The sequence below is a fragment of the Heptranchias perlo genome, chromosome 11, assembly GCF_035084215.1.
Source record: "Heptranchias perlo isolate sHepPer1 chromosome 11, sHepPer1.hap1, whole genome shotgun sequence".
Taxonomy (NCBI): Eukaryota; Metazoa; Chordata; class Chondrichthyes; order Hexanchiformes; family Hexanchidae; genus Heptranchias; species Heptranchias perlo.
Window position 1 is genome coordinate 77,034,193 of NC_090335.1, and position 22,403 is coordinate 77,056,595.

At 50.4% G+C, this 22,403-nt stretch overlaps 1 protein-coding gene across 1 annotated transcript in view; it reads right to left on the minus strand.

Moving 5' to 3' along the window:
* trappc10 (trafficking protein particle complex subunit 10) overlaps positions 1–12,178 on the minus strand; it is a 94,806-nt gene extending 82,628 nt beyond the window's left edge. The window contains exon 1 of the mRNA XM_067993409.1: positions 12,105–12,178. Within this exon, the coding sequence (XP_067849510.1) occupies positions 12,105–12,165 (61 nt within the window). The 5' untranslated portion in view covers positions 12,166–12,178. The remainder of the gene's footprint in view (positions 1–12,104) is intronic.
* Positions 12,179–22,403: the final 10,225 nt, after the last annotated feature.

Genomic DNA, 22,403 nt, shown 5'->3' on the forward strand with positions numbered 1-22,403 from the left:
TACATCTGATTGGTCACACTGCTTGTCCGACATCCAGTACTGGATGAGCAAAAATTTCCTCTAACTATATATTGGAAGACCAAAGCCATTGTCTTCGGTTCCTGCCACAAACTCCATTCCCGAGCCACCTAACCCTCGTCCATGCCATTGTTACCTCTTGTCTCAACTATTCCAATATTCTATTGGCCGGCCTCCCATCTTCTGCCCTCCATAAACTTGAGCTCATCCAAAACTCTGCTGCCCGTATCCTAACTCGCACCAAGTTCCGTTCACCCATCACCCCCTGTGCTCACTGACCTACATTGGCTCCCGGTCCGGGAACGCCTCAATTTTAAAATTCTCATCCTTGTTTTCAATTCCCTCCATTGGCGGCCATGCCTTCAGCTGCCTAGTTCCTAAGCTCCGGAATTCCCTCCCCAAACCTCTCCACCGCTCTCTCCTCCTTAAAACCTACCTCTTTGACTAAACTTTTGGTCACATGTCCTAATATCTCATGTGGCTCACTGTCAAATTTATTTTGATGACACTCCTGTGAAGCGCCTTGGGCCGTTTTACTGCATCAAAGGTGCTACATAAATGCAAGTTGTTGTTGTTGTTGGATGCCCGTCCTTCACCCCTCGTGGGAATGCGTCTAGTCTGTACCCGAACTATCTCCTCTTCAAAGGCCTGCCAGAGGGACCGAACTCGACGGGAGGGTTAGGGTGCCAGAGGGACGGGTCAAAAGATATTTACTCGTACTTGACTTTCCTGAGGCTCTAACTCGATGCCTTCACTTGCCAGATTTATATACAAGATTGCTTCGTGCCCACCTGGAGCCGTGAAACTAAACATTCACAGCACTCCCTGACGTTCAGTCACAGGCAGTAGACTCTGGTGCCACATAGTGAAAATAATATTCACCTAAACTATTATTTACAAGAAAAGTAAAAGCCCATGGGATCCAAGGGAAAGTGGCAAGTTGGATCCAAAATTGGCTCAGTGGCAGGAAGCAAAGGGTAATGGTCGCCAGGTGTTTTTGTGACTGGAAGGCTGTTTCCTGTGGGGTTCCGCAGGGCTCAGTACTCGGTCCCTTGCTTTTGTGATATATATTAATGATTTAGGCTTAAATGTAGGGGGTATGATTAAGAAGTTTGCAGATGATACAAAAATTGGCCTTGTGCTTGATAGTGAGGAGGAAAGCTGTAGACTGCAGGAAGATGTCAATGGACTGGTCAGGTGGGCAGAAAGTGGCAAATGGAATTCAATCCAGAGAAGTGTGAGGTAATGCATTTGGGGACAGCAAACAATGCAAGGGAATACACAATAAATGGGAGGATACTGAGAGGTGTAGAGGAAGTGAGAGACCTTGGAGTGCATGTCCACAGATCCCTGAAGATAGCAGGACAGGTAGATAAGGTTAAAAAGGCATACGGGATACTTTCCTTTATTAGCCGAGGCATAGGATATAAGGGCAGGAAGGTTATGCTTGAAATGTATAAAACACTAGTTAGGCCACAGCTTGAGTACTGTGTACAGTTCTGGTCACCACATTACAGGAAGGATATGTTTGCACCAAAGAGGAGATTTAAGAGGACGTTGCCAGGACTGGAGAATTTTAGCTATGAGGAAAGATTGGATAGGCTGGGGTTGTTTTCTTTGGAACAGAGGAGGCTGAGGGGAGATTCAATTGAGGTGTATAAAATTATGAGGGGCCTGGATAGGGTGGACAGGAATGACCTATTTCCCTTAAGAGAGGGGTCAATAACCAGGGGACGTAGATTTAAAATAATTGGTAGAAGGATTAGAGGGGTGCTGAGGAGAATTTTTTTCACCGAGGGTGGTGGGAGTCTGGAACGCACTGACTGAAAGGGTGGTAGAGGCAGAAACCCTCATTGCATTTAAAAGGTGCTTGGATGTGCACTTGAAGTGCCGTAACCTACAGGGCTACGGACCAAGAGCTGGAAAGTGGGATTAGGCAGAATAGCTCTTTCTCGGCCGGCACAGACAAGATGGGCTGAATGGCCTCCTTCTGTGCCGTAAATTTCTATGATTCTATTCACCTCTGGAGAGTGCAGAGACCATTATCTCCCCACTGACAACAAACATTAAACTCACCAATTAGTTCCAAGGTTTGATCATATTAAAATAAAATACAAATCCATGCTGAACAAGACAAGCAGTCCAGCAGGCAGACTCTCGTCCATCCAGCACTTGAGCGAGTCTCCCCAACATCCTAAAGCACATGACACATCATGAATTACTGTGAAGCAGTCACTGTGGTCACGCAGGTACATGCAACAACTATTTTGCAAGCAGCAAGATCCCGCAAAGAGCAAACAGATAGATGACCAGTTCGACTGTTTTTGCTGGTACTGGCCCAGGACACCAGGACAACGCCTACTGTGGGATCCTGCACAGGTAGACAGGGTATCATCATGAAGTGTGGAGCACCCAGATCACTCCTCTCACGGGTCATGAGCGATTCCATCACTCGCAGGTGAGGTACCAGGTTTCTGTCACTCTGAATATACACAAGAAGAAGCGAGATAGATTTCTAGACACAAAAGGCATCAAGGGGTATGGGGAGAGAGCGGGAATATGGTATTGAGATAGAGGATCAGCCATGATCATACTGAATGGCGGAGCAGGCTGGAAGGGCGAATGGCCGACTCCTGCTCCTATTTTCTATGTTACTATGTTTCCAAGATCAGGGTGCCCCACAGCCCCCATCTTGCAGCCTCCACGCAGCCACAGCAAGACAACTCATGGCACGGTACAGACAAAAACCACAGTCATTCAGATAACCAAAACAGTCAGCCTGTGGTGTGCGTGACTGTCACTGCTGTTAAAAGTGAACACATAGCACAACACTCCTCACAACAGGTACCCAATCCTGCAACACACGTTCGCTCTGTGTCTCTCTAGCAGAGAACGTGGGCCATCAATTAGACAAACAGAAAGTCCACAATAGGCTATGAAGGTAAATATTACAGTGATATTATCATTAATTAACATTAAAGTAATAACCAATTCATCCTTCAAATTGAAATGACACCAGTGACGGCACCGTGCCCCAGCACTCCGCAGCGACGGCACCGTGCCCCAGCACTCCGCAGCGACGGCACCGTGCCCCAGCACTCCGCAGCGACGGCACCGTGCCCCAGCACTCCGCAGCGACGGCACCGTGCCCCAGCACTCCGCAGCGACGGCACCGTGCCCACCAGTACTGTACCCCAGTGTTATACAGAGACAGACCTGTACCCACCAGTACTGTACCCCAGTGTTATACAGTGACAGACCTGTACCCACCAGTACAGTACCTGTTATACAGTGACAGACCTGTACCCACCAGTACTGTACCCCAGTGTTATACAGTGACAGACCTGTACCCACCAGTACTGTACCCCAGGGTTATACAGTGACAGACCTGTACCCACCAGTACTGTACCCCAGTGTTATACAGAGACAGACCTGTACCCACCAGTACTGTTCCCCAGTGTTATACAGTGACAGACCTGTACCCACCAGTACTGTACCCCAGTGTTATACAGTGACAGACCTGTACCCACCAGTACTGTTCCCCAGTGTTATACAGTGACAGACCTGTACCCACCAGTACTGTACCCCAGTGTTATACAGAAACAAACCTGTACCCACCAGTACTGTACCCCAGTGTTATACAGTGACGGACCTGTACCCACCAGTACTGTACCCCAGGGTTATACAGTGACAAACCTGTACCCACCAGTACTGTACCCCAGGGTTATACAGTGACAGACCTGTACCCACCAGTAATGTACCCCAGTGTTATACAGTGACAGACCTGTACCCACCAGTACTGTACCTGTTATACAGTGACAGACCTGTACCCACCAGTACTGTACCCGTGTTATACAGTGACAGACCTGTACCCACCAGTACTGTACCCCAGGGTTATACAGTGACAGACCTGTACCCACCAGTACTGTACCCCAGGGTTATACAGTGACAGACCTGTACCCACAAGTACTGTACCCCAGGGTTATACAGTGACAGACCTGTACCCACCAGTACTGTACCGCAGTGTTATACAGAGACAGACCTGTACCCACCAGTACTGTACCCCAGGGTTATACAGTGACAGACCTGTACCCACCAGTACTGTACCCCAGGGTTATACAGTGACAGACCTGTACCCACCAGTACTGTACCCCAGTTTTATACAGTGACAGACCTGTACCCACCAGTACTGTACCCGTGTTATACAGTGACAGACCTGTACCCACCAGTACTGTACCCCAGGGTGATACAGTGACAGACCTGTACCCACCAGTACTGTACCCCAGTGTTATACAGTGACAGACCTGTACCCACCAGTACTGTACACCAGGGTTATACAGTGACAGACCTGTACCCACCAGTACTGTACCCCAGTGTTATACAGTGACAGACCTGTACCCACCAGTACTGTACCCCAGTGTTATACAGAGACAGACCTGTACCCACCAGTACTGTACCCCAGTGTTATACAGAGACAGACCTGTACCCACCAGTACTGTACCCCAGGGTTATACAGTGACAGACCTGGACCCACCAGTACTGTACCCCAGTGTTATACAGTGACAGACCTGTACCCACCAGTACTGTACCCGTGTTATACAGTGACAGACCTGTACCCACCAGTACTGTACCCCAGGGTTATACAGTGACAGACCTGTACCCACCAGTACTGTACCCCAGGATTATACAGTGACAGACCTATACCCACCAGTACTGTACCCCAGGGTTATACAGTGACAGACCTGTACCCACCAGTACTGTACCCGTGTTATACAGAGAGACCTGTACCCACCAGTACTGTACCCCAGTGTTATACAGTGACAAACCTGTACCCACCAGTACTGTACCCCAGTGTTATACAGTGACAGACCTGTACCCACCAGTACTGTATCCCAGTGTTATACAGTGACAGACCTGTACCCACCAGTACTGTACCCCAGTGTTATACAGTGACAGACCTGTACCCACCAGTACTGTACCCCAGTGTTATACAGAGACAGACCTGTACCCACCAGTACTGCACCCGTGTTATACAGAGACAGACCTGTACCCACCAGTACTGTACCCCGGTGTTATACAGAGACAGACCTGCACCCACCAGTACTGTACCCCGGTGTTATACAGGGACAGACCTGTCCCCACCAGTACTGTACCCCAGTGTTATACAGTGACAGACCTGTGCCCCCCAGTACTGTACCCCAGTGTTATACAGTGACAGACCTGTACCCACCAGTACTGTACCCCAGTGTTATACAGTGACAGACCTGTACCCACCAGTACTGTACCCCAGTGTTATACAGAGACAGACCTGTACCCACCAGTACTGTACCCCAGTGTTATACAGTGACAGACCTGTACCCACCAGTACTGTACCCCAGTGTTATACAGTGACAGACCTGTACCCACCAGTACTGTACCCCAGGGTTATACAGTGACAGACCTGTACCCACCAGTACTGTACCCCAGTGTTATACAGTGACAGACCTGTACCCACCAGTACTGTACACCAGGGTTATACAGTGACAGACCTGTACCCACCAGTACTGTACCCCAGTGTTATACAGTGACAGACCTGTACCCACCAGTACTGTACCCCAGTGTTATACAGTGACAGACCTGTACCCACCAGTACTGTACCCCAGTGTTATACAGTGACAGACCTGTACCCACCAGTACTGTACCCCAGTGTTATACAGTGACAGACCTGTACCCACCAGTACTGTACCCCAGTGTTATACAGAGACAGACCTGTACCCACCAGTACTGTACCCCAGGGTTATACAGTGACAGACCTGTACCCACCAGTACTGTACCCCAGGGTTATACAGTGACAGACCTGGACCCACCAGTACTGTACCCCAGTGTTATACAGTGACAGACCTGTACCCACCAGTACTGTACCCGTGTTATACAGTGACAGACCTGTACCCACCAGTACTGTACCCCAGGGTTATACAGTGACAGACCTGTACCCACCAGTACTGTACCCCAGGATTATACAGTGACAGACCTGTACCCATCAGTACTGTACCCCAGGGTTATACAGTGACAGACCTGTACCCACCAGTACTGTACCCGTGTTATACAGAGAGACCTGTACCCACCAGTACTGTACCCCAGTGTTATACAGTGACAAACCTGTACCCACCAGTACTGTACCCCAGGGTTATACAGTGACAGACCTGTACCCACTAGTACTGTACCCCAGGGTTATACAGTGACAGACCTGTACCCACCAGTACTGTACCCCAGTTTTATACAGTGACAGACCTGTACCCACCAGTACTGTACCCGTGTTATACAGTGACAGACCTGTACCCACCAGTACTGTACCCCAGGGTTATACAGTGACAGACCTGTACCCACCAGTACTGTACCCCAGTGTTATACAGTGACAGACCTGTACCCACCAGTACTGTACACCAGGGTTATACAGTGACAGACCTGTACCCACCAGTACTGTACCCCAGTGTTATACAGTGACAGACCTGTACCCACCAGTACTGTACCCCAGTGTTATACAGAGACAGACCTGTACCCACCAGTACTGTACCCCAGTGTTATACAGAGACAGACCTGTACCCACCAGTACTGTACCCCAGGGTTATACAGTGACAGACCTGTACCCACCAGTACTGTACCCCAGGGTTATACAGTGACAGACCTGGACCCACCAGTACTGTACCCCAGTGTTATACAGTGACAGACCTGTACCCACCAGTACTGTACCCGTGTTATACAGTGACAGACCTGTACCCACCAGTACTGTACCCCAGGGTTATACAGAGACAGACCTGTACCCACCAGTACTGTACCCCAGGATTATACAGTGACAGACCTGTACCCACCAGTACTGTACCCCAGGGTTATACAGTGACAGACCTGTACCCACCAGTACTGTATCCCAGTGTTATACAGTGACAGACCTGTACCCACCAGTACTGTACCCCAGTGTTATACAGTGACAGACCTGTACCCACCAGTACTGTACCCCAGTGTTATACAGAGACAGACCTGTACCCACCAGTACTGCACCCGTGTTATACAGAGACAGACCTGTACCCACCAGTACTGTACCCCGGTGTTATACAGAGACAGACCTGCACCCACCAGTACTGTACCCCGGTGTTATACAGAGACAGACCTGTCCCCACCAGTACTGTACCCCAGTGTTATACAGTGACAGACCTGTGCCCCCCAGTACTGTACCCCAGTGTTATACAGTGACAGACCTGTACCCACCAGTACTGTACCCCAGTGTTATACAGAGACAGACCTGTACCCACCAGTACTGTACCCCAGTGTTATACAGTGACAGACCTGTACCCACCAGTACTGTACCCCAGTGTTATACAGTGACAGACCTGTACCCACCAGTACTGTACCCCAGGGTTATACAGTGACAGACCTGTACCCACCAGTACTGTACCCCAGTGTTATACAGTGACAGACCTGTACCCACCAGTACTGTACACCAGGGTTATACAGTGACAGACCTGTACCCACCAGTACTGTACCCCAGTGTTATACAGTGACAGACCTGTACCCACCAGTACTGTACCCCAGTGTTATACAGTGACAGACCTGTACCCACCAGTACTGTACCCCAGTGTTATACAGTGACAGACCTGTACCCACCAGTACTGTACCCCAGTGTTATACAGTGACAGACCTGTACCCACCAGTACTGTACCCCAGTGTTATACAGAGACAGACCTGTACCCACCAGTACTGTACCCCAGTGTTATACAGAGACAGACCTGTACCCACCAGTACTGTACCCCAGGGTTATACAGTGACAGACCTGTACCCACCAGTACTGTACCCCAGGGTTATACAGTGACAGACCTGGACCCACCAGTACTGTACCCCAGTGTTATACAGTGACAGACCTGTACCCACCAGTACTGTACCCGTGTTATACAGTGACAGACCTGTACCCACCAGTACTGTACCCCAGTGTTATACAGTGACAGACCTGTACCCACCAGTACTGTACCCCAGGATTATACAGTGACAGACCTGTACCCATCAGTACTGTACCCCAGGGTTATACAGTGACAGACCTGTACCCACCAGTACTGTACCCGTGTTATACAGAGAGACCTGTACCCACCAGTACTGTACCCCAGTGTTATACAGTGACAAACCTGTACCCACCAGTACTGTACCCCAGTGTTATACAGTGACAGACCTGTACCCACCAGTACTGTATCCCAGTGTTATACAGTGACAGACCTGTACCCACCAGTACTGTACCCCAGTGTTATACAGAGACAGACCTGTACCCACCAGTACTGTACCCGTGTTATACAGTGACAGACCTGTACCCACCAGTACTGTACCCCAGTGTTATACAGAGACAGACCTGTACCCACCAGTACTGCACCCGTGTTATACAGAGACAGACCTGTACCCACCAGTACTGTACCCCGGTGTTATACAGAGACAGACCTGCACCCACCAGTACTGTACCCCGGTGTTATACAGAGACAGACCTGTCCCCACCAGTACTGTACCCCAGTGTTATACAGTGACAGACCTGTACCCCCCAGTACTGTACCCCAGTGTTATACAGTGACAGACCTGTACCCACCAGTACTGTACCCCAGTGTTATACAGTGACAGACCTGTACCCACCAGTACTGTACCCCAGTGTTATACAGAGACAGACCTGTACCCACCAGTACTGTACCCCAGTGTTATACAGTGACAGACCTGTACCCACCAGTACTGTACCCCAGTGTTATACAGTGACAGACCTGTACCCCCCAGTACTGTACCCCAGTGTTATACAGTGACAGACCTGTACCCACCAGTACTGTACCCCAGGGTTATACAGTGACAGACCTGTACCCACCAGTACTGTACCCGTGTTATACAGTGACAGACCTGTACCCACCAGTACTGTACACCAGTGTTATACAGTGACAGACCTGTACCCACCAGTACTGTACCCCAGTGTTATACAGGGACAGACCTGTACCCACCAGTACTGTACCCCAGGGTTATACAGTGACAGACCTGTACCCACCAGTACTGTACCCCAGTGTTATACAGTGACAGACCTGTATCCACCAGTACTGTACCCCAGGGTTATACAGTGACAGACCTGTATTCACCAGTACTGTACCCCAGTGTTATACAGTGACAGACCTGTCCCCACCAGTACTGTACCCCAGTGTTATACAGTGACAGACCTGTACCCACCAGTACTGTACCCCAGGGTTATACAGTGACAGACCTGTACTCACCAGTACTGTACCCCAGTGTTATACAGTGACAGACCTGTCCCCACCAGTACTGTACCCCAGTGTTATACAGTGACAGACCTGTACCCACCAGTACTGTACCCCAGTGTTATACAGTGACAGACCTGTACCCACCAGTACTGTACCCCAGTGTTATACAGTGACAGACCTGTACCCCCCAGTACTGTACCCCAGTGTTATACAGTGACAGACCTGTACCCACCAGTACTGTACCCCAGTGTTATACAGAGACAGGCCTGTACCCACCAGTACTGTACCCGTGTTATACAGTGACAGAACTGTACCCACCAGTACTGTACCCCAGGGTTATACAGTGACAGACCTGTACCCACCAGTACTGTACCCGTGTTATACAGTGACAGACCTGTACCCACCAGTACTGTACCCCAGTGTTATACAGAGACAGGCCTGTACCCACCAGTACTGTACCCGTGTTATACAGTGACAGACCTGTACCCACCAGTACTGTACCCCAGTGTTATAGAGAGACAGGCCTGTACCCACCAGTACTGTACCCGTGTTATACAGTGACAGACCTGTACCCACCAGTACTGTACCCCAGGGTTATACAGTGACAGACCTGTACCCACCAGTACTGTACCCGTGTTATACAGTGACAGACCTGTACCCACCAGTACTGTACCCCAGTGTTATACAGGGACAGACCTGTACCCACCAGTACTGTACCCCAGTGTTATACAGTGACAGACCTGTACCCACCAGTACTGTACCCCAGTGTTATACAGTGACAGACCTGTACCCACCAGTACTGTACCCCAGTGTTATACAGGGACAGACCTGTACCCACCAGTACTGTACCCCAGTGTTATACAGAGACAGACCCGTACCCACCAGTACTGTACCCCAGTGTTATACAGGGACAGACCTGTACTCACCAGTGCTGTACCCCAGGGTTATACAGTGACAGACCTGTACCCACCAGTACTGTACCCCAGTGTTATACAGTGACAGACCTGTACCCACCAGTACTGTACCCCAGGGTTATACAGTGACAGACCTGTACTCACCAGTACTGTACCCCAGTGTTATACAGTGACAGACCTGTCCCCACCAGTACTGTACCCCAGTGTTATACAGTGACAGACCTGTACCCACCAGTACTGTACCCCAGTGTTATACAGTGACAGACCTGTACCCACCAGTACTGTACCCCAGTGTTATACAGTGACAGACCTGTACCCACCAGTACTGTACCCCAGTGTTATACAGTGACAGACCTGTACCCACCAGTACTGTACCCCAGTGTTATACAGTGACAGACCTGTACCCACCAGTACTGTACCCCAGTGTTATACAGAGACAGACCTGTACCCACCAGTACTGTACCCCAGTGTTATACAGTGACAGACCTGTACCCACCAGTACTGTACCCCAGGGTTATACAGTGACAGACCTGTACCCACCAGTACTGTACCCCAGTGTTATACAGTGACAGACCTGTACCCACCAGTACTGTACCCCAGGGTTATACAGTGACAGACCTGTACCCACCAGTACTGTACCCGTGTTATACAGTGACAGACCTGTACCCACCAGTACTGTACCCCAGGGTTATACAGTGACAGACCTGTACCCACCAGTACTGTACCCCAGGGTTATACAGTGACAGACCTGTACCCACCAGTACTGTACCCGTGTTATACAGTGACAGACCTGTACCCACCAGTACTGTACCCCAGGGTTATACAGAGACAGACCTGTACCCACCAATACTGTACCCCAGTGTTATACAGTGACAGACCTGTACCCACCAGTACTGTACCCCAGTGTTATACAGTGACAGACCTGTACCCACCAGTACTGTACCCGTGTTATACAGTGACAGACCTGTACCCACCAGTACTGTACCCCAGGGTTATACAGAGACAGACCTGTACCCACCAATACTGTACCCCAGTGTTATACAGTGACAGACCTGTACCCACCAGTACTGTACCCCAGTGTTATACAGAGACAGACCTGTACCCACCAGTACTGTACCCCAGGGTTATACAGTGACAGACCTGTACCCACCAGTACTGTACCCCAGGGTTATACAGTGACAGACCTGTACCCACCAGTACTGTACCCCAGTGTTATACAGTGACAGACCTGTACCCACCAGTACTGTACCCCAGTGTTATACAGTGACAGACCTGTACCCACCAGTACTGTACCCCAGTGTTATACAGTGACAGACCTGTACCCACCAGTACTGTACCCGAGTGTTATACAGTGACAGACCTGTACCCACCAGTACTGTACCCCAGGGTTATACAGTGACAGACCTGTACCCACCAGTACTGTACCCCAGGGTTATACAGTGACAGACCTGTACCCACCAGTACTGTACCCCGGTGTTATACAGAGACAGACCTGTACCCACCAGTACTGTACCCCAGGGTTATACCGGTGAGGGAGGAGCACGGCCCCTGATTCCCTGGAATGGGGCAGACTATGACCCTGGGCGAGACTCTCTGGCTGCAGGTTACAGGTCACCTGGAGTGAGGGTCTCGCCAAGATACAGGCCCGGGTCCGGGCGCTTCTGGAACAGTCTGTGATGATCATGAGGGGGGGGGGGGGGTCTCCCCCCTCCCGCCCCCGGACCATCTCCCTGGGGTCAGCGGGGGCCGGGCAGCCCTGGTCAGGGGCCTGGGTCACCCACCCACCCCGACAGGGGTCCCGGGTCCCTGGGCCGAGACCCTCCCCGTTACCATGGGTTACGGAGAGGCCCAGGCGCCGGCTCGGAGCCCCGCCGCCCCCGGCCCCGGCCCCCGGCCCCCGGCCCCGGCCCCGGCCCCGGCCCGCACTCACAGGTGGCGATCGGCTTGTTCTCCATGGTGAAAACCAGCAGCTTCTCCTCAGCCGCCTCCATCCAGCCGCGGCTCACAACACCCGTCACTTCCACATCCGGCCCACCTTAAAGGCAACGGGAGACTGTCGGCCAAAAGCAGAAGCCTTAAAGGGGAAAGAGCACTGGGACTGACTGTGGAAGGAGACACTCTGGGGGCGGGGCTCTCAGTCACTGTGTTTGGCCAGACATCTCCCCCCCCCCGCCGTCTGATCCCAGACATCCCCCCGTCTGATCCCAGATACCCTCCGTTAATCCCAGACACACCTGTCTAATCCCAGACATCCCCCCGTCTGATCCCAGACATCCCCCCGTCTGATCCCAGATACCCTCCGTTAATCCCAGACACAGACACACCCGTCTAATCCCAGACATCCCCCCGTCTGATCCCAGTCATCCCCCTGTCTGATCCCAGATACCCTCCGTTAATCCCAGACACAGACACACCCGTCTAATCCCAGACATCCCCCGTCTGATCCCAGATACCCTCTGTTAATCCCAGACACAGACACACCCGTCTAATCCCAGACATCCCCCCCGTCTGATCCCAGATACCCTCCGTTAATCCCAGACACAGACACACCCGTCTAATCCCAGACATCCCCCCGTCTGATCCCAGACATCACCCCGTCTGATCCCAGATACCCTCCGTTAATCCCAGACACACCCGTCTAATCCCAGACATCCCCCGTCTGATCCCAGATACCCTCTGTTAATCCCAGACACAGACACACCTGTCTAATCCCAGACATCCCCCCGTCTGATCCCAGACATCCCCCCGTCTGATCCCAGATACCCTCGGTTAATCCCAGACACACCTGTCTAATCCCAGACATCCCCCCATCTGATCCCAGACATCACCCGTCTGATCCGAGAAGCACCCCTGTCTGATCCCACGTACCCCCGTCTGATCCCACATACCGCTTGTCTGATTCCCAGACGCACCCCTGTCTGATCCCAGACACACCTGTCTGATCCCAGATACCCCCTTATCTCCTAGACATCCCGTCTAATTCTAGATATCCCCCGTCTGATCCCAAATACCCGCTGTCTGATCCCAGGCACACCCCTGTCTGATACCAGATACACCCCTGTCTGATACCAGAAACCCCTATGTCTGACCCCAGACACCCCCATGTCGGATCGCAGACACCCCCATGTCTGATCGCAGGCACCCCCATGTTTGATCGCAGACACCCACCTGTCTGATCCCAGACACCTCCTGTCCCAGACACAGACACTCCCCCCCATCTGTTCCCAAATACCGCCTGTCTGATCCCAGACACACCCCAGTCTGATACCAGAAACCCCCATGTCTGATCCCAGAAACCCCCATGTCTGATCCCAGAAACCCCCATGTCTGATCCCAGAAACCCCCATGTCTGATCCCAGACACCCCCATGTTTGATCGCAGATACCCCACTGTCTGTTCCCAAATACTGCCTGTGTGATCCCAGACACACCCCTGTCTGATCCCAGAAATCCGCCTGCCTGATCCCAGATACCCCCTGTCTGATCCCAGAAATCCGCCTGTCTGATCCCAGACACACCCCTGTCTGATCCCAGAAATCCCCCTGTCTGATCCCAGACACACCTTGTCTGATCTCAGACACAGACCCCCCTGTCTGATCCCAGATACCCCCTGTCTGATCCCAGGTACCCCCCCCCCCCCCACCGTCTGATTCCAAATAACCCTTGTCTGATCACAGATGTCCCCCAGTCTGATCCCAGTCACCCATTGCCTGATCCCAGTCACCCATTGCCTGTTCCCAGTTACCCCTCCCTGTCTGATCCCAGATACCCTCTGGTCACACGTACACCCTCAGTCTGATCCCAGGCACTCTTCTCCCTAGTCTTATCCTAGATACCCTCTCAGTCTGATCTCAGCTATCCCCTCAGTCTCATAACTCGCTGTTTTAACTGATAGTTATAGGAGGAGGCCATTCAGCCCCTCGAGCCTGCTCTGCCATTTAATTAAATCATGGCTAATCTGAACCTCAACTGCATTTTCCCTCCTTTTCTCCATATCCCTCGACACCCAACAAAAATCTATCGATCTCAGTCTTAAAAATTTCAATTGACCCCCCCGCAACCCACAGCCCTTTGTGGGGAGAGAGTTCCAGATTTCCACTACACTTTGTGTGAAGAAATGCTTCCTGATTTCAATCCGGAATGACTTAGCTCTATAGAATCATAGATTCTTACAGCACAGAAGGAGGCCATTCGGCCCATTGTGCCTGTGCCAGCTCTTTGAAAGAGCTATCCAGTTAGTCCCATTCCCCTGCTTTTACCCAATCGCCCTGCAAATCTTTTTTTTTCAAGTATTTATTCAATTCCTTTTTGAAAGTTAATTTTAAGATTAAATCTGGAACTCTCTCCCCCAAAAGGCTGTGGATGCTGGGTCAATTGAAATCTAATTTCAAGAATATGTCCCCTTGTTCTGGATTTCCCCACCAGAGGAAATAGCTTCTCCGTATCTACCCCATCGACTTCTTCTACCATTTTAAACTCCTCAATCACCCCTCAACCTTCTAAACTCAAGGGACGACAACCCTAGTTTACGCAACCTGGCTTCATAATTTAACCCTTTAAGCCCCTGTATCATTTTGGTAAATCTGCGCTGAACCCCCTCTCAGGCCAATATCGCGTTCTGACCCCCTCAATCATTGGAAACAATTCTGTTTATGTCTATTCTGTCCCATCCTTTCATAAATTTAAACACCTCTATCAAATCACACTGTAATCTCCTCTATCCTAATGAAAACACCCCATGAGCCCTTATCTTGTGTAACAACCTTTTATGTGACACCTTATCGAATGCCTTTTGAAAATCCAAATATACTACATCCACTGGTTCCCCTTTATCTAGTTACAGCATCAAAAAATTCTAATAGATTTGTCAAACACGATTTCCCTTTCATAAAACCATGTTGACTCTGTCTAATCATATTATGATTTTCTAACTGCCCTGTTACCACGTCCTTAATAATATATTCCAGCATTTTCCCGACGATTGATGTCAGGCTAACTGGCCTGTAGTTCCCTGTTTTTTCTCTCCCTCCTTTCTTGAATAACGATGTTACATTTGCTACCTTCCAATCCACTGGGACCGTTCTAGAATCTAGGGAATTTTGGAAGATCACAACCAATACATCCACTATCTCCACAGCCACCTCTTTTAGAACCCCAGGACGTAGGCCATCAGGTCCAGGGGATTTGTCGGCTTTTAGTCCCTTTAATTTCTCCAGTACCTTTTCTTTACTAATCTTAATTACTTTAAGTTCCTCACTCTCATTAGCCCCTTGGTTCCTCACTATTTCTGGTATGTTTTTTCTGTCCTCTACTGTGAGGACAGACACAAAATATTTATTTAACTTCTCTGCCATTTCCTTATTCCTCATTATAATTTCTCCTGTCTCTGCCTCCAAGGGACCGACGTTTACTCTCGCTAATCTCTTCCTTTTTACATACTTGTAGAAACTCTTACAATCTGTTTTGATATTTCTTGCTAGTTTACTTTCATATTCTATTTTCTCCTTTTGATCAATTTTTTAGTCGCCCTTTGCTGGTTTCTAAAACTCTCCCAATCCTCAGGCTTACTACACTTCTTGGCAACATTACAAGCTTCTTCTTTTAATCTAATGCTATCCTTAACTTCTTTAGTTGGCCACGGTTGGATCACTTTTCCCCTGGAATTTTTATTTCATAATGGAATTCGTTGAGAATTATGAAATATTTCTTTAAGTGTTTGCCATTGCTTATCTACTGTCATACCTTTTAATCTAATTTTCCAATCTACCTTAGCCGACTCGCCCCTCATACCTATGTAATCCCCCTGCTCTTCACATCACCCAGCCTGCCCTCCGTGTTCCGTGCTGTCCTCTCTCCGCGTTCTGCGTTCTCCTCTCTCCGCGTTCTGCGTTCTCCTCGCTCCGCGTTCTGCGTTCTCCTCTCTCCGCGTTCTGCGCTCTCCTCTCTCCGCGTTCTGCGCTCTCCTATCTCCGCGTTCTGCACTCTCCTCTCTCCGCGTTCTGCGCTCTCCTCTCTCCGCGTTCTGCGCTCTCCTCTCTCCGCGTTCTCCTCTCTCCGCGTTCTGCGCTCTCCTCTCTCCGCGTTCTGCGTTCTCCTCTCCCCTCGTTCTGCGCTCTCCTCTCTCCGCGTTCTGCGCTCTCCTCTCTCCGCGTTCTGCGTTCTCTCTCCGTGTTCTCAATTTTTATTCTCCTCTCTCAGTGCCCTGTACTCTCCCTTCTCTCGGCTTGAGCTCATTATTTAAGGTGTTTAACTGGAAACCTTCTACTTATTCTGATCGCTAGGATATTCTAACTGTGAAGAGGACTATAAGTGTCTGAAGGAGGGAGATTGAGCGGTGAGTAGATTGGCCAGGGAGATGGCTGATCAAATGTGTGGTGACATATCTTAGGAGGAAGAATAAGGAGATAAAATTTACACTAAATGGGAAAATAAAAGTAGACGTCAGAGAGACTTAAGGGCCGAGATATTCAGATCTTCAAAAGTGCGGTGAAAGTTGACAGATCTGTAAAAAATGCACATGGGATCGTAGGGTTTATAAATAGGGGCATAGAGTGCAAAAACAAGGAGGTGGTGCTAAACCTTTACAAATCACTAGTTAGGCCAGAATAATGGGCCCAATTTTGTGCACTTTACTTTAGAGAGGATGTCAAGGCCTCGGAGGCAGAACAGGAGAGAGTCACTGAGATGATCCCACGGGTGAGAGGCTTTAGTTGTGAGGGGAGACCAGAGAAACTGGGGCTCTTTTCATTCGAACAGAGAAGGTCGAGGGGATCTAATAGAGGGGCGCAAAATGATGAGGGGTTTTGATACGGTAAATCAGGAAAATTGTTTCCTCTTGAACAGTGAGTAGGTAAATAGAGGGCATGAACTGATGGTCATCACAAGAACAAAGCAGAGATTCCGAGCATTGACTTTTTACACAGTGGATTGTTGGAAGAGGGAAAGCCCAGCCAGAGACGGTGGGGGGAGCAGAATCCAACTATGGCTTCTCAAAGGGGAGTGGATAAATATCTGTGAAAGATTTTAAATGGTGCGGGGAAATGGCAGGGGAATGGGGCTGAAGGGATAGGCCTTTCAAAGAGCCAGCACAGGCACGGTGGGCTCAATGGTCCCCTTCTGTGCTGTAAAATTGGAAGATAAGCATACTGGCCTCTCCCATCCCAATTGCTGGAGGGCTCAGTGAGCTGGACAGGATCGGATAAGGACAGAGGATTCCATTCCCTGAGGATATTGGTGATTCAGTTGGGTTTTTACAACAATCTGAGAGCTTTCATGGTTATTATATGTGGAGTCAGCGAATGGGGACTGAATTACACTGACACCCAGTGAATGGGGACTGAGTGACACTGACACCCAGTGAATGGGGACTGAGTTACACTGACACCCAGTGAATGGGGACTGAGTTACACTGACACCCGGTGAATGGGGACTGAGTTACACTGACACACAGTGAATGGGGACTGAGTTACACTGACACCCAGTGAATGGGGACTGAGTTATACTGACACCCAGTGAATGGGGACTGAGTTACACTGACACCCAGTGAATGGGGACTGAGTTACACTGACACCCAGTGAATGGGGACTGAGTTACACTGACACCCAGTAAATGGGGACTGAGTTACACTGACACCCAGTGAATGGGGACTGAGTTACACTGACACCCAGTGAATGGGGACTGAGTTACACTGACACCCAGTGAATGGGGACTGAGTTACACTGACACCCAGTGAATGGGGACTGAGTTACACTGACAGCCAGTGAATGGGGACTGAGTTACACTGACACCCAGTGAATGGGGACTGAGTTACACTGACACCCAGTGAATGGGGACTGAGTTACACTGACACCCAGTGAATGGGGACTGAGTTACACTGACACCCAGTGAATGGGGACTGAGTTACACTGACACCCAGTGAATGGGGACTGAATTACACTGACACCCAGTGAATGGGGACTGAGTTACACTGACACCCAGTGAATGGGGACTGAGTTACACTGACACCCAGTGAATGGGGACTGAGTTACACTGACACCCAGTGAATGGGGACTGAGTTACACTGACACCCAGTGAATGGGGACTGAGTTACACTGACACCTGGTGAATGGGGACTGAGTTACAATGACACCCAGTGAATGGGGACTGAGTTACACTGACACCCAGTGAATGGGGACTGAGTTACACTGACACCCAGTGAATGGGGAATGAGTTACACTGACACCCAGTGAATGGGGACTGAGTTACACTGACACAAGGTGAATGGGGACTGAGTTACACTGACACCCAGTGAATGGGGACTGAGTTACACTGACACCCAGTGAATGGGGACTGAATTACACTGACACCCAGTGAATGGGGACTGAGTTACACTGACACCCAGTGAATGGGGACTGAGTTACACTGACACCCAGTGAATGGGGACTGAGTTACACTGACACCCAGTGAATGGGGACTGAGTTACACTGACACCTGGTGAATGGGGACTGAGTTACAATGACACCCGGTGAATGGGGACTGAGTTACACTGAAAACCCAGTGAATGGGGACTGAGTTACACTGACACCCAGTGAATGGGGACTGAGTTACACTGACACCCAGTGAATGGGGACTGAGTTACACTGACACCCAGTGAATGGGGACTGAGTTACACTGACACCCTGTGAATGGGGACTGAGTTACACTGACACCCGGTGAATGGGGACTGAGTTACACTGACACCCGGTGAATGGGGACTGAGTTACACTGACACCCGGTGAATGGGGACTGAGTTACACTGACACCCCGTGAATGGGGACTGAGTTACACTGACACCCAGTGAATGGGGACTGAGTGACACTGACACCCAGTGAATGGGGACTGAGTTACACTGACACCCAGTGAATGGGGACTGAGTTACACTGACACCCAGTGAATGGGGACTGAGTTACACTGACACCCAGTGAATGGGGACTGAGTTACACTGACACCCAGTGAATGGGGACTGAGTTACACTGACACCCAGTGAATGGGGACTGAGTTACACTGACACCCAGTGAATGGGGACTGAGTTACACTGACACCCGGTGAATGGGGACTGAGTTACACTGACACCTGGTGAATGGGGACTGAGTTACAATGACACCCGGTGAATGGGGACTGAGTTACACTGAAAACCCAGTGAATGGGGACTGAGTTACACTGACACCCAGTGAATGGGGACTGAGTTACACTGACACCCAGTGAATGGGGACTGAGTTACACTGACACCCTGTGAATGGGGACTGAGTTACACTGACACCCAGTAAATGGGGACTGAGTTACACTGACACCCAGTGAATGGGGACTGAGTTACACTGACACCCAGTGAATGGGGACTGAGTTACACTGACACCCAGTGAATGGGGACTGAGTTACACTGACACCCAGTGAATGGGGACTGAGTTACACTGACACCCAGTGAATGGGGACTGAGTTACACTGACACCCAGTGAATGGGGACTGAGTTACACTGACACCCAGTGAATGGGGACTGAGTTACACTGACACCCGGTGAATGGGGACTGAATTGCACTGACACCCAGTGAATGGGGACTGAGTTACACTGACACCCAGTGAATGGGGACTGAGATACACTGACACCCGGTGAATGGGGACTGAGTTACACTGACACCCGGTGAATGGGGACTGAGTTACACTGACACCCGGTGAATGGGGACTGAGTTACACTGACACCCTGTGAATGGGGACTGAGTTACACTGACACCCGGTGAATGGGGACTGAGTTACACTGACACCCGGTGAATGGGGACTGAGTTACACTGACACCCAGTGAATGGGGACTGAGTTACACTGACACCCGGTGAATGGGGACTGAGTTGCACTGACACCCCGTGAATGGGGACTGAGTTACACTGACACCCAGTGAATGGGGACTGAATTACACTGACACCCAGTGAATGGGGACTGAGTTACACTGACACCCAGTGAATGGGGACTGAATTACACTGACACCCAGTGAATGGGGACTGAGTTACACTGACACCCAGTGAATGGGGACTGAGTTACACTGACACCCAGTGAATGGGGACTGAGTTACACTGACACCCAGTGAATGGGGACTGAGTTACACTGACACCCAGTGAATGGGGACTGAGTTACACTGACACCCGGTGAATGGGGACTGAGTTACACTGACACACAGTGAATGGGGACTGAGTTACACTGACACCCAGTGAATGGGGACTGAGTTACACTGACACCCGGTGAATGGGGACTGAGTTACACTGACACCCCGTGAATGGGGACTGAGTTACACTGACACCCAGTGAATGGGGACTGAGTTACACTGACACCCAGTGAATGGGGACTGAGTTACACTGACACCCAGTGAATGGGGACTGAGTTACACTGACACCCAGTGAATGGGGACTGAGTTACACTGACACCCAGTGAATGGGGACTGAGTTACACTGACACCCGGTGAATGGGGACTGAGTTACACTGACACCCAGTGAATGGGGACTGAGTTACACTGACACCCAGTGAATGGGGACTGAGTTACACTGACACCCGGTGAATGTGGACTGAGTTACACTGACACCTGGTGAATGGGGACTGAGTTACAATGACACCCGGTGAATGGGGACTGAGTTACACTGAAAACCCAGTGAATGGGGACTGAGTTACACTGACACCCAGTGAATGGGGACTGAGTTAAACTGACACCCAGTGAATGGGGACTGAGTTACACTGACACCCTGTGAATGGGGACTGAGTGACACTGACACCCAGTAAATGGGGACTGAGTTACACTGACACCCAGTGAATGGGGACTGAGTTACACTGACACCCAGTGAATGGGGACTGAGTCACACTGACACCCAGTGAATGGGGACTGAGTTACACTGACACCCAGTGAATGGGGACTGAGTTACACTGACACCCAGTGAATGGGGACTGAGTTACACTGACACCCAGTGAATGGGGACTGAGTTACACTGACACCCAGTGAATGGGGACTGAGTTACACTGACACCCGGTGAATGGGGACTGAATTGCACTGACACCCAGTGAATGGGGACTGAGTTACACTGACACCCAGTGAATGGGGACTGAGATACACTGACACCCGGTGAATGGGGACTGAGTTACACTGACACCCGATGAATGGGGACTGAGTTACACTGACACCCGGTGAATGGGGACTGAGTTACACTGACACCCTGTGAATGGGGACTGAGTTACACTGACACCCGGTGAATGGGGACTGAGTTACACTGACACCCGGTGAATGGGGACTGAGTTACACTGACACCCAGTGAATGGGGACTGAGTTCCACTGACACCCGGTGAATGGGGACTGAGTTACACTGACACCCCGTGAATGGGGACTGAGTTACACTGACACCCAGTGAATGGGGACTGAATTACACTGACACCCAGTGAATGGGGACTGAGTTACACTGACACCCAGTGAATGGGGACTGAATTACACTGACACCCAGTGAATGGGGACTGAGTTACACTGACACCCAGTGAATGGGCACTGAGTTACACTGACACCCAGTGAATGGGGACTGAGTTACACTGACACCCAGTGAATGGGGACTGAGTTACACTGACACCCAGTGAATGGGGACTGAGTTACACTGACACCCGGTGAATGGGGACTGAGTTACACTGACACACAGTGAATGGGGACTGAGTTACACTGACACCCAGTGAATGGGGACTGAGTTATACTGACACCCAGTGAATGGGGACTGAGTTACACTGACACCCAGTGAATGGGGACTGAGTTACACTGACACCCAGTGAATGGGGACTGAGTTACACTGACACCCAGTAAATGGGGACTGAGTTACACTGACACCCAGTGAATGGGGACTGAGTTACACTGACACCCAGTGAATGGGGACTGAGTTACACTGACACCCAGTGAATGGGGACTGAGTTACACTGACACCCAGTGAATGGGGACTGAGTTACACTGACAGCCAGTGAATGGGGACTGAGTTACACTGACACCCAGTGAATGGGGACTGAGTTACACTGACACCCGGTGAATGGGGACTGAGTTACACTGACACCTGGTGAATGGGGACTGAGTTACAATGACACCCGGTGAATGGGGACTGAGTTACACTGAAAACCCAGTGAATGGGGACTGAGTTACACTGACACCCAGTGAATGGGGACTGAGTTACACTGACACCCAGTGAATGGGGACTGAGTTACACTGACACCCTGTG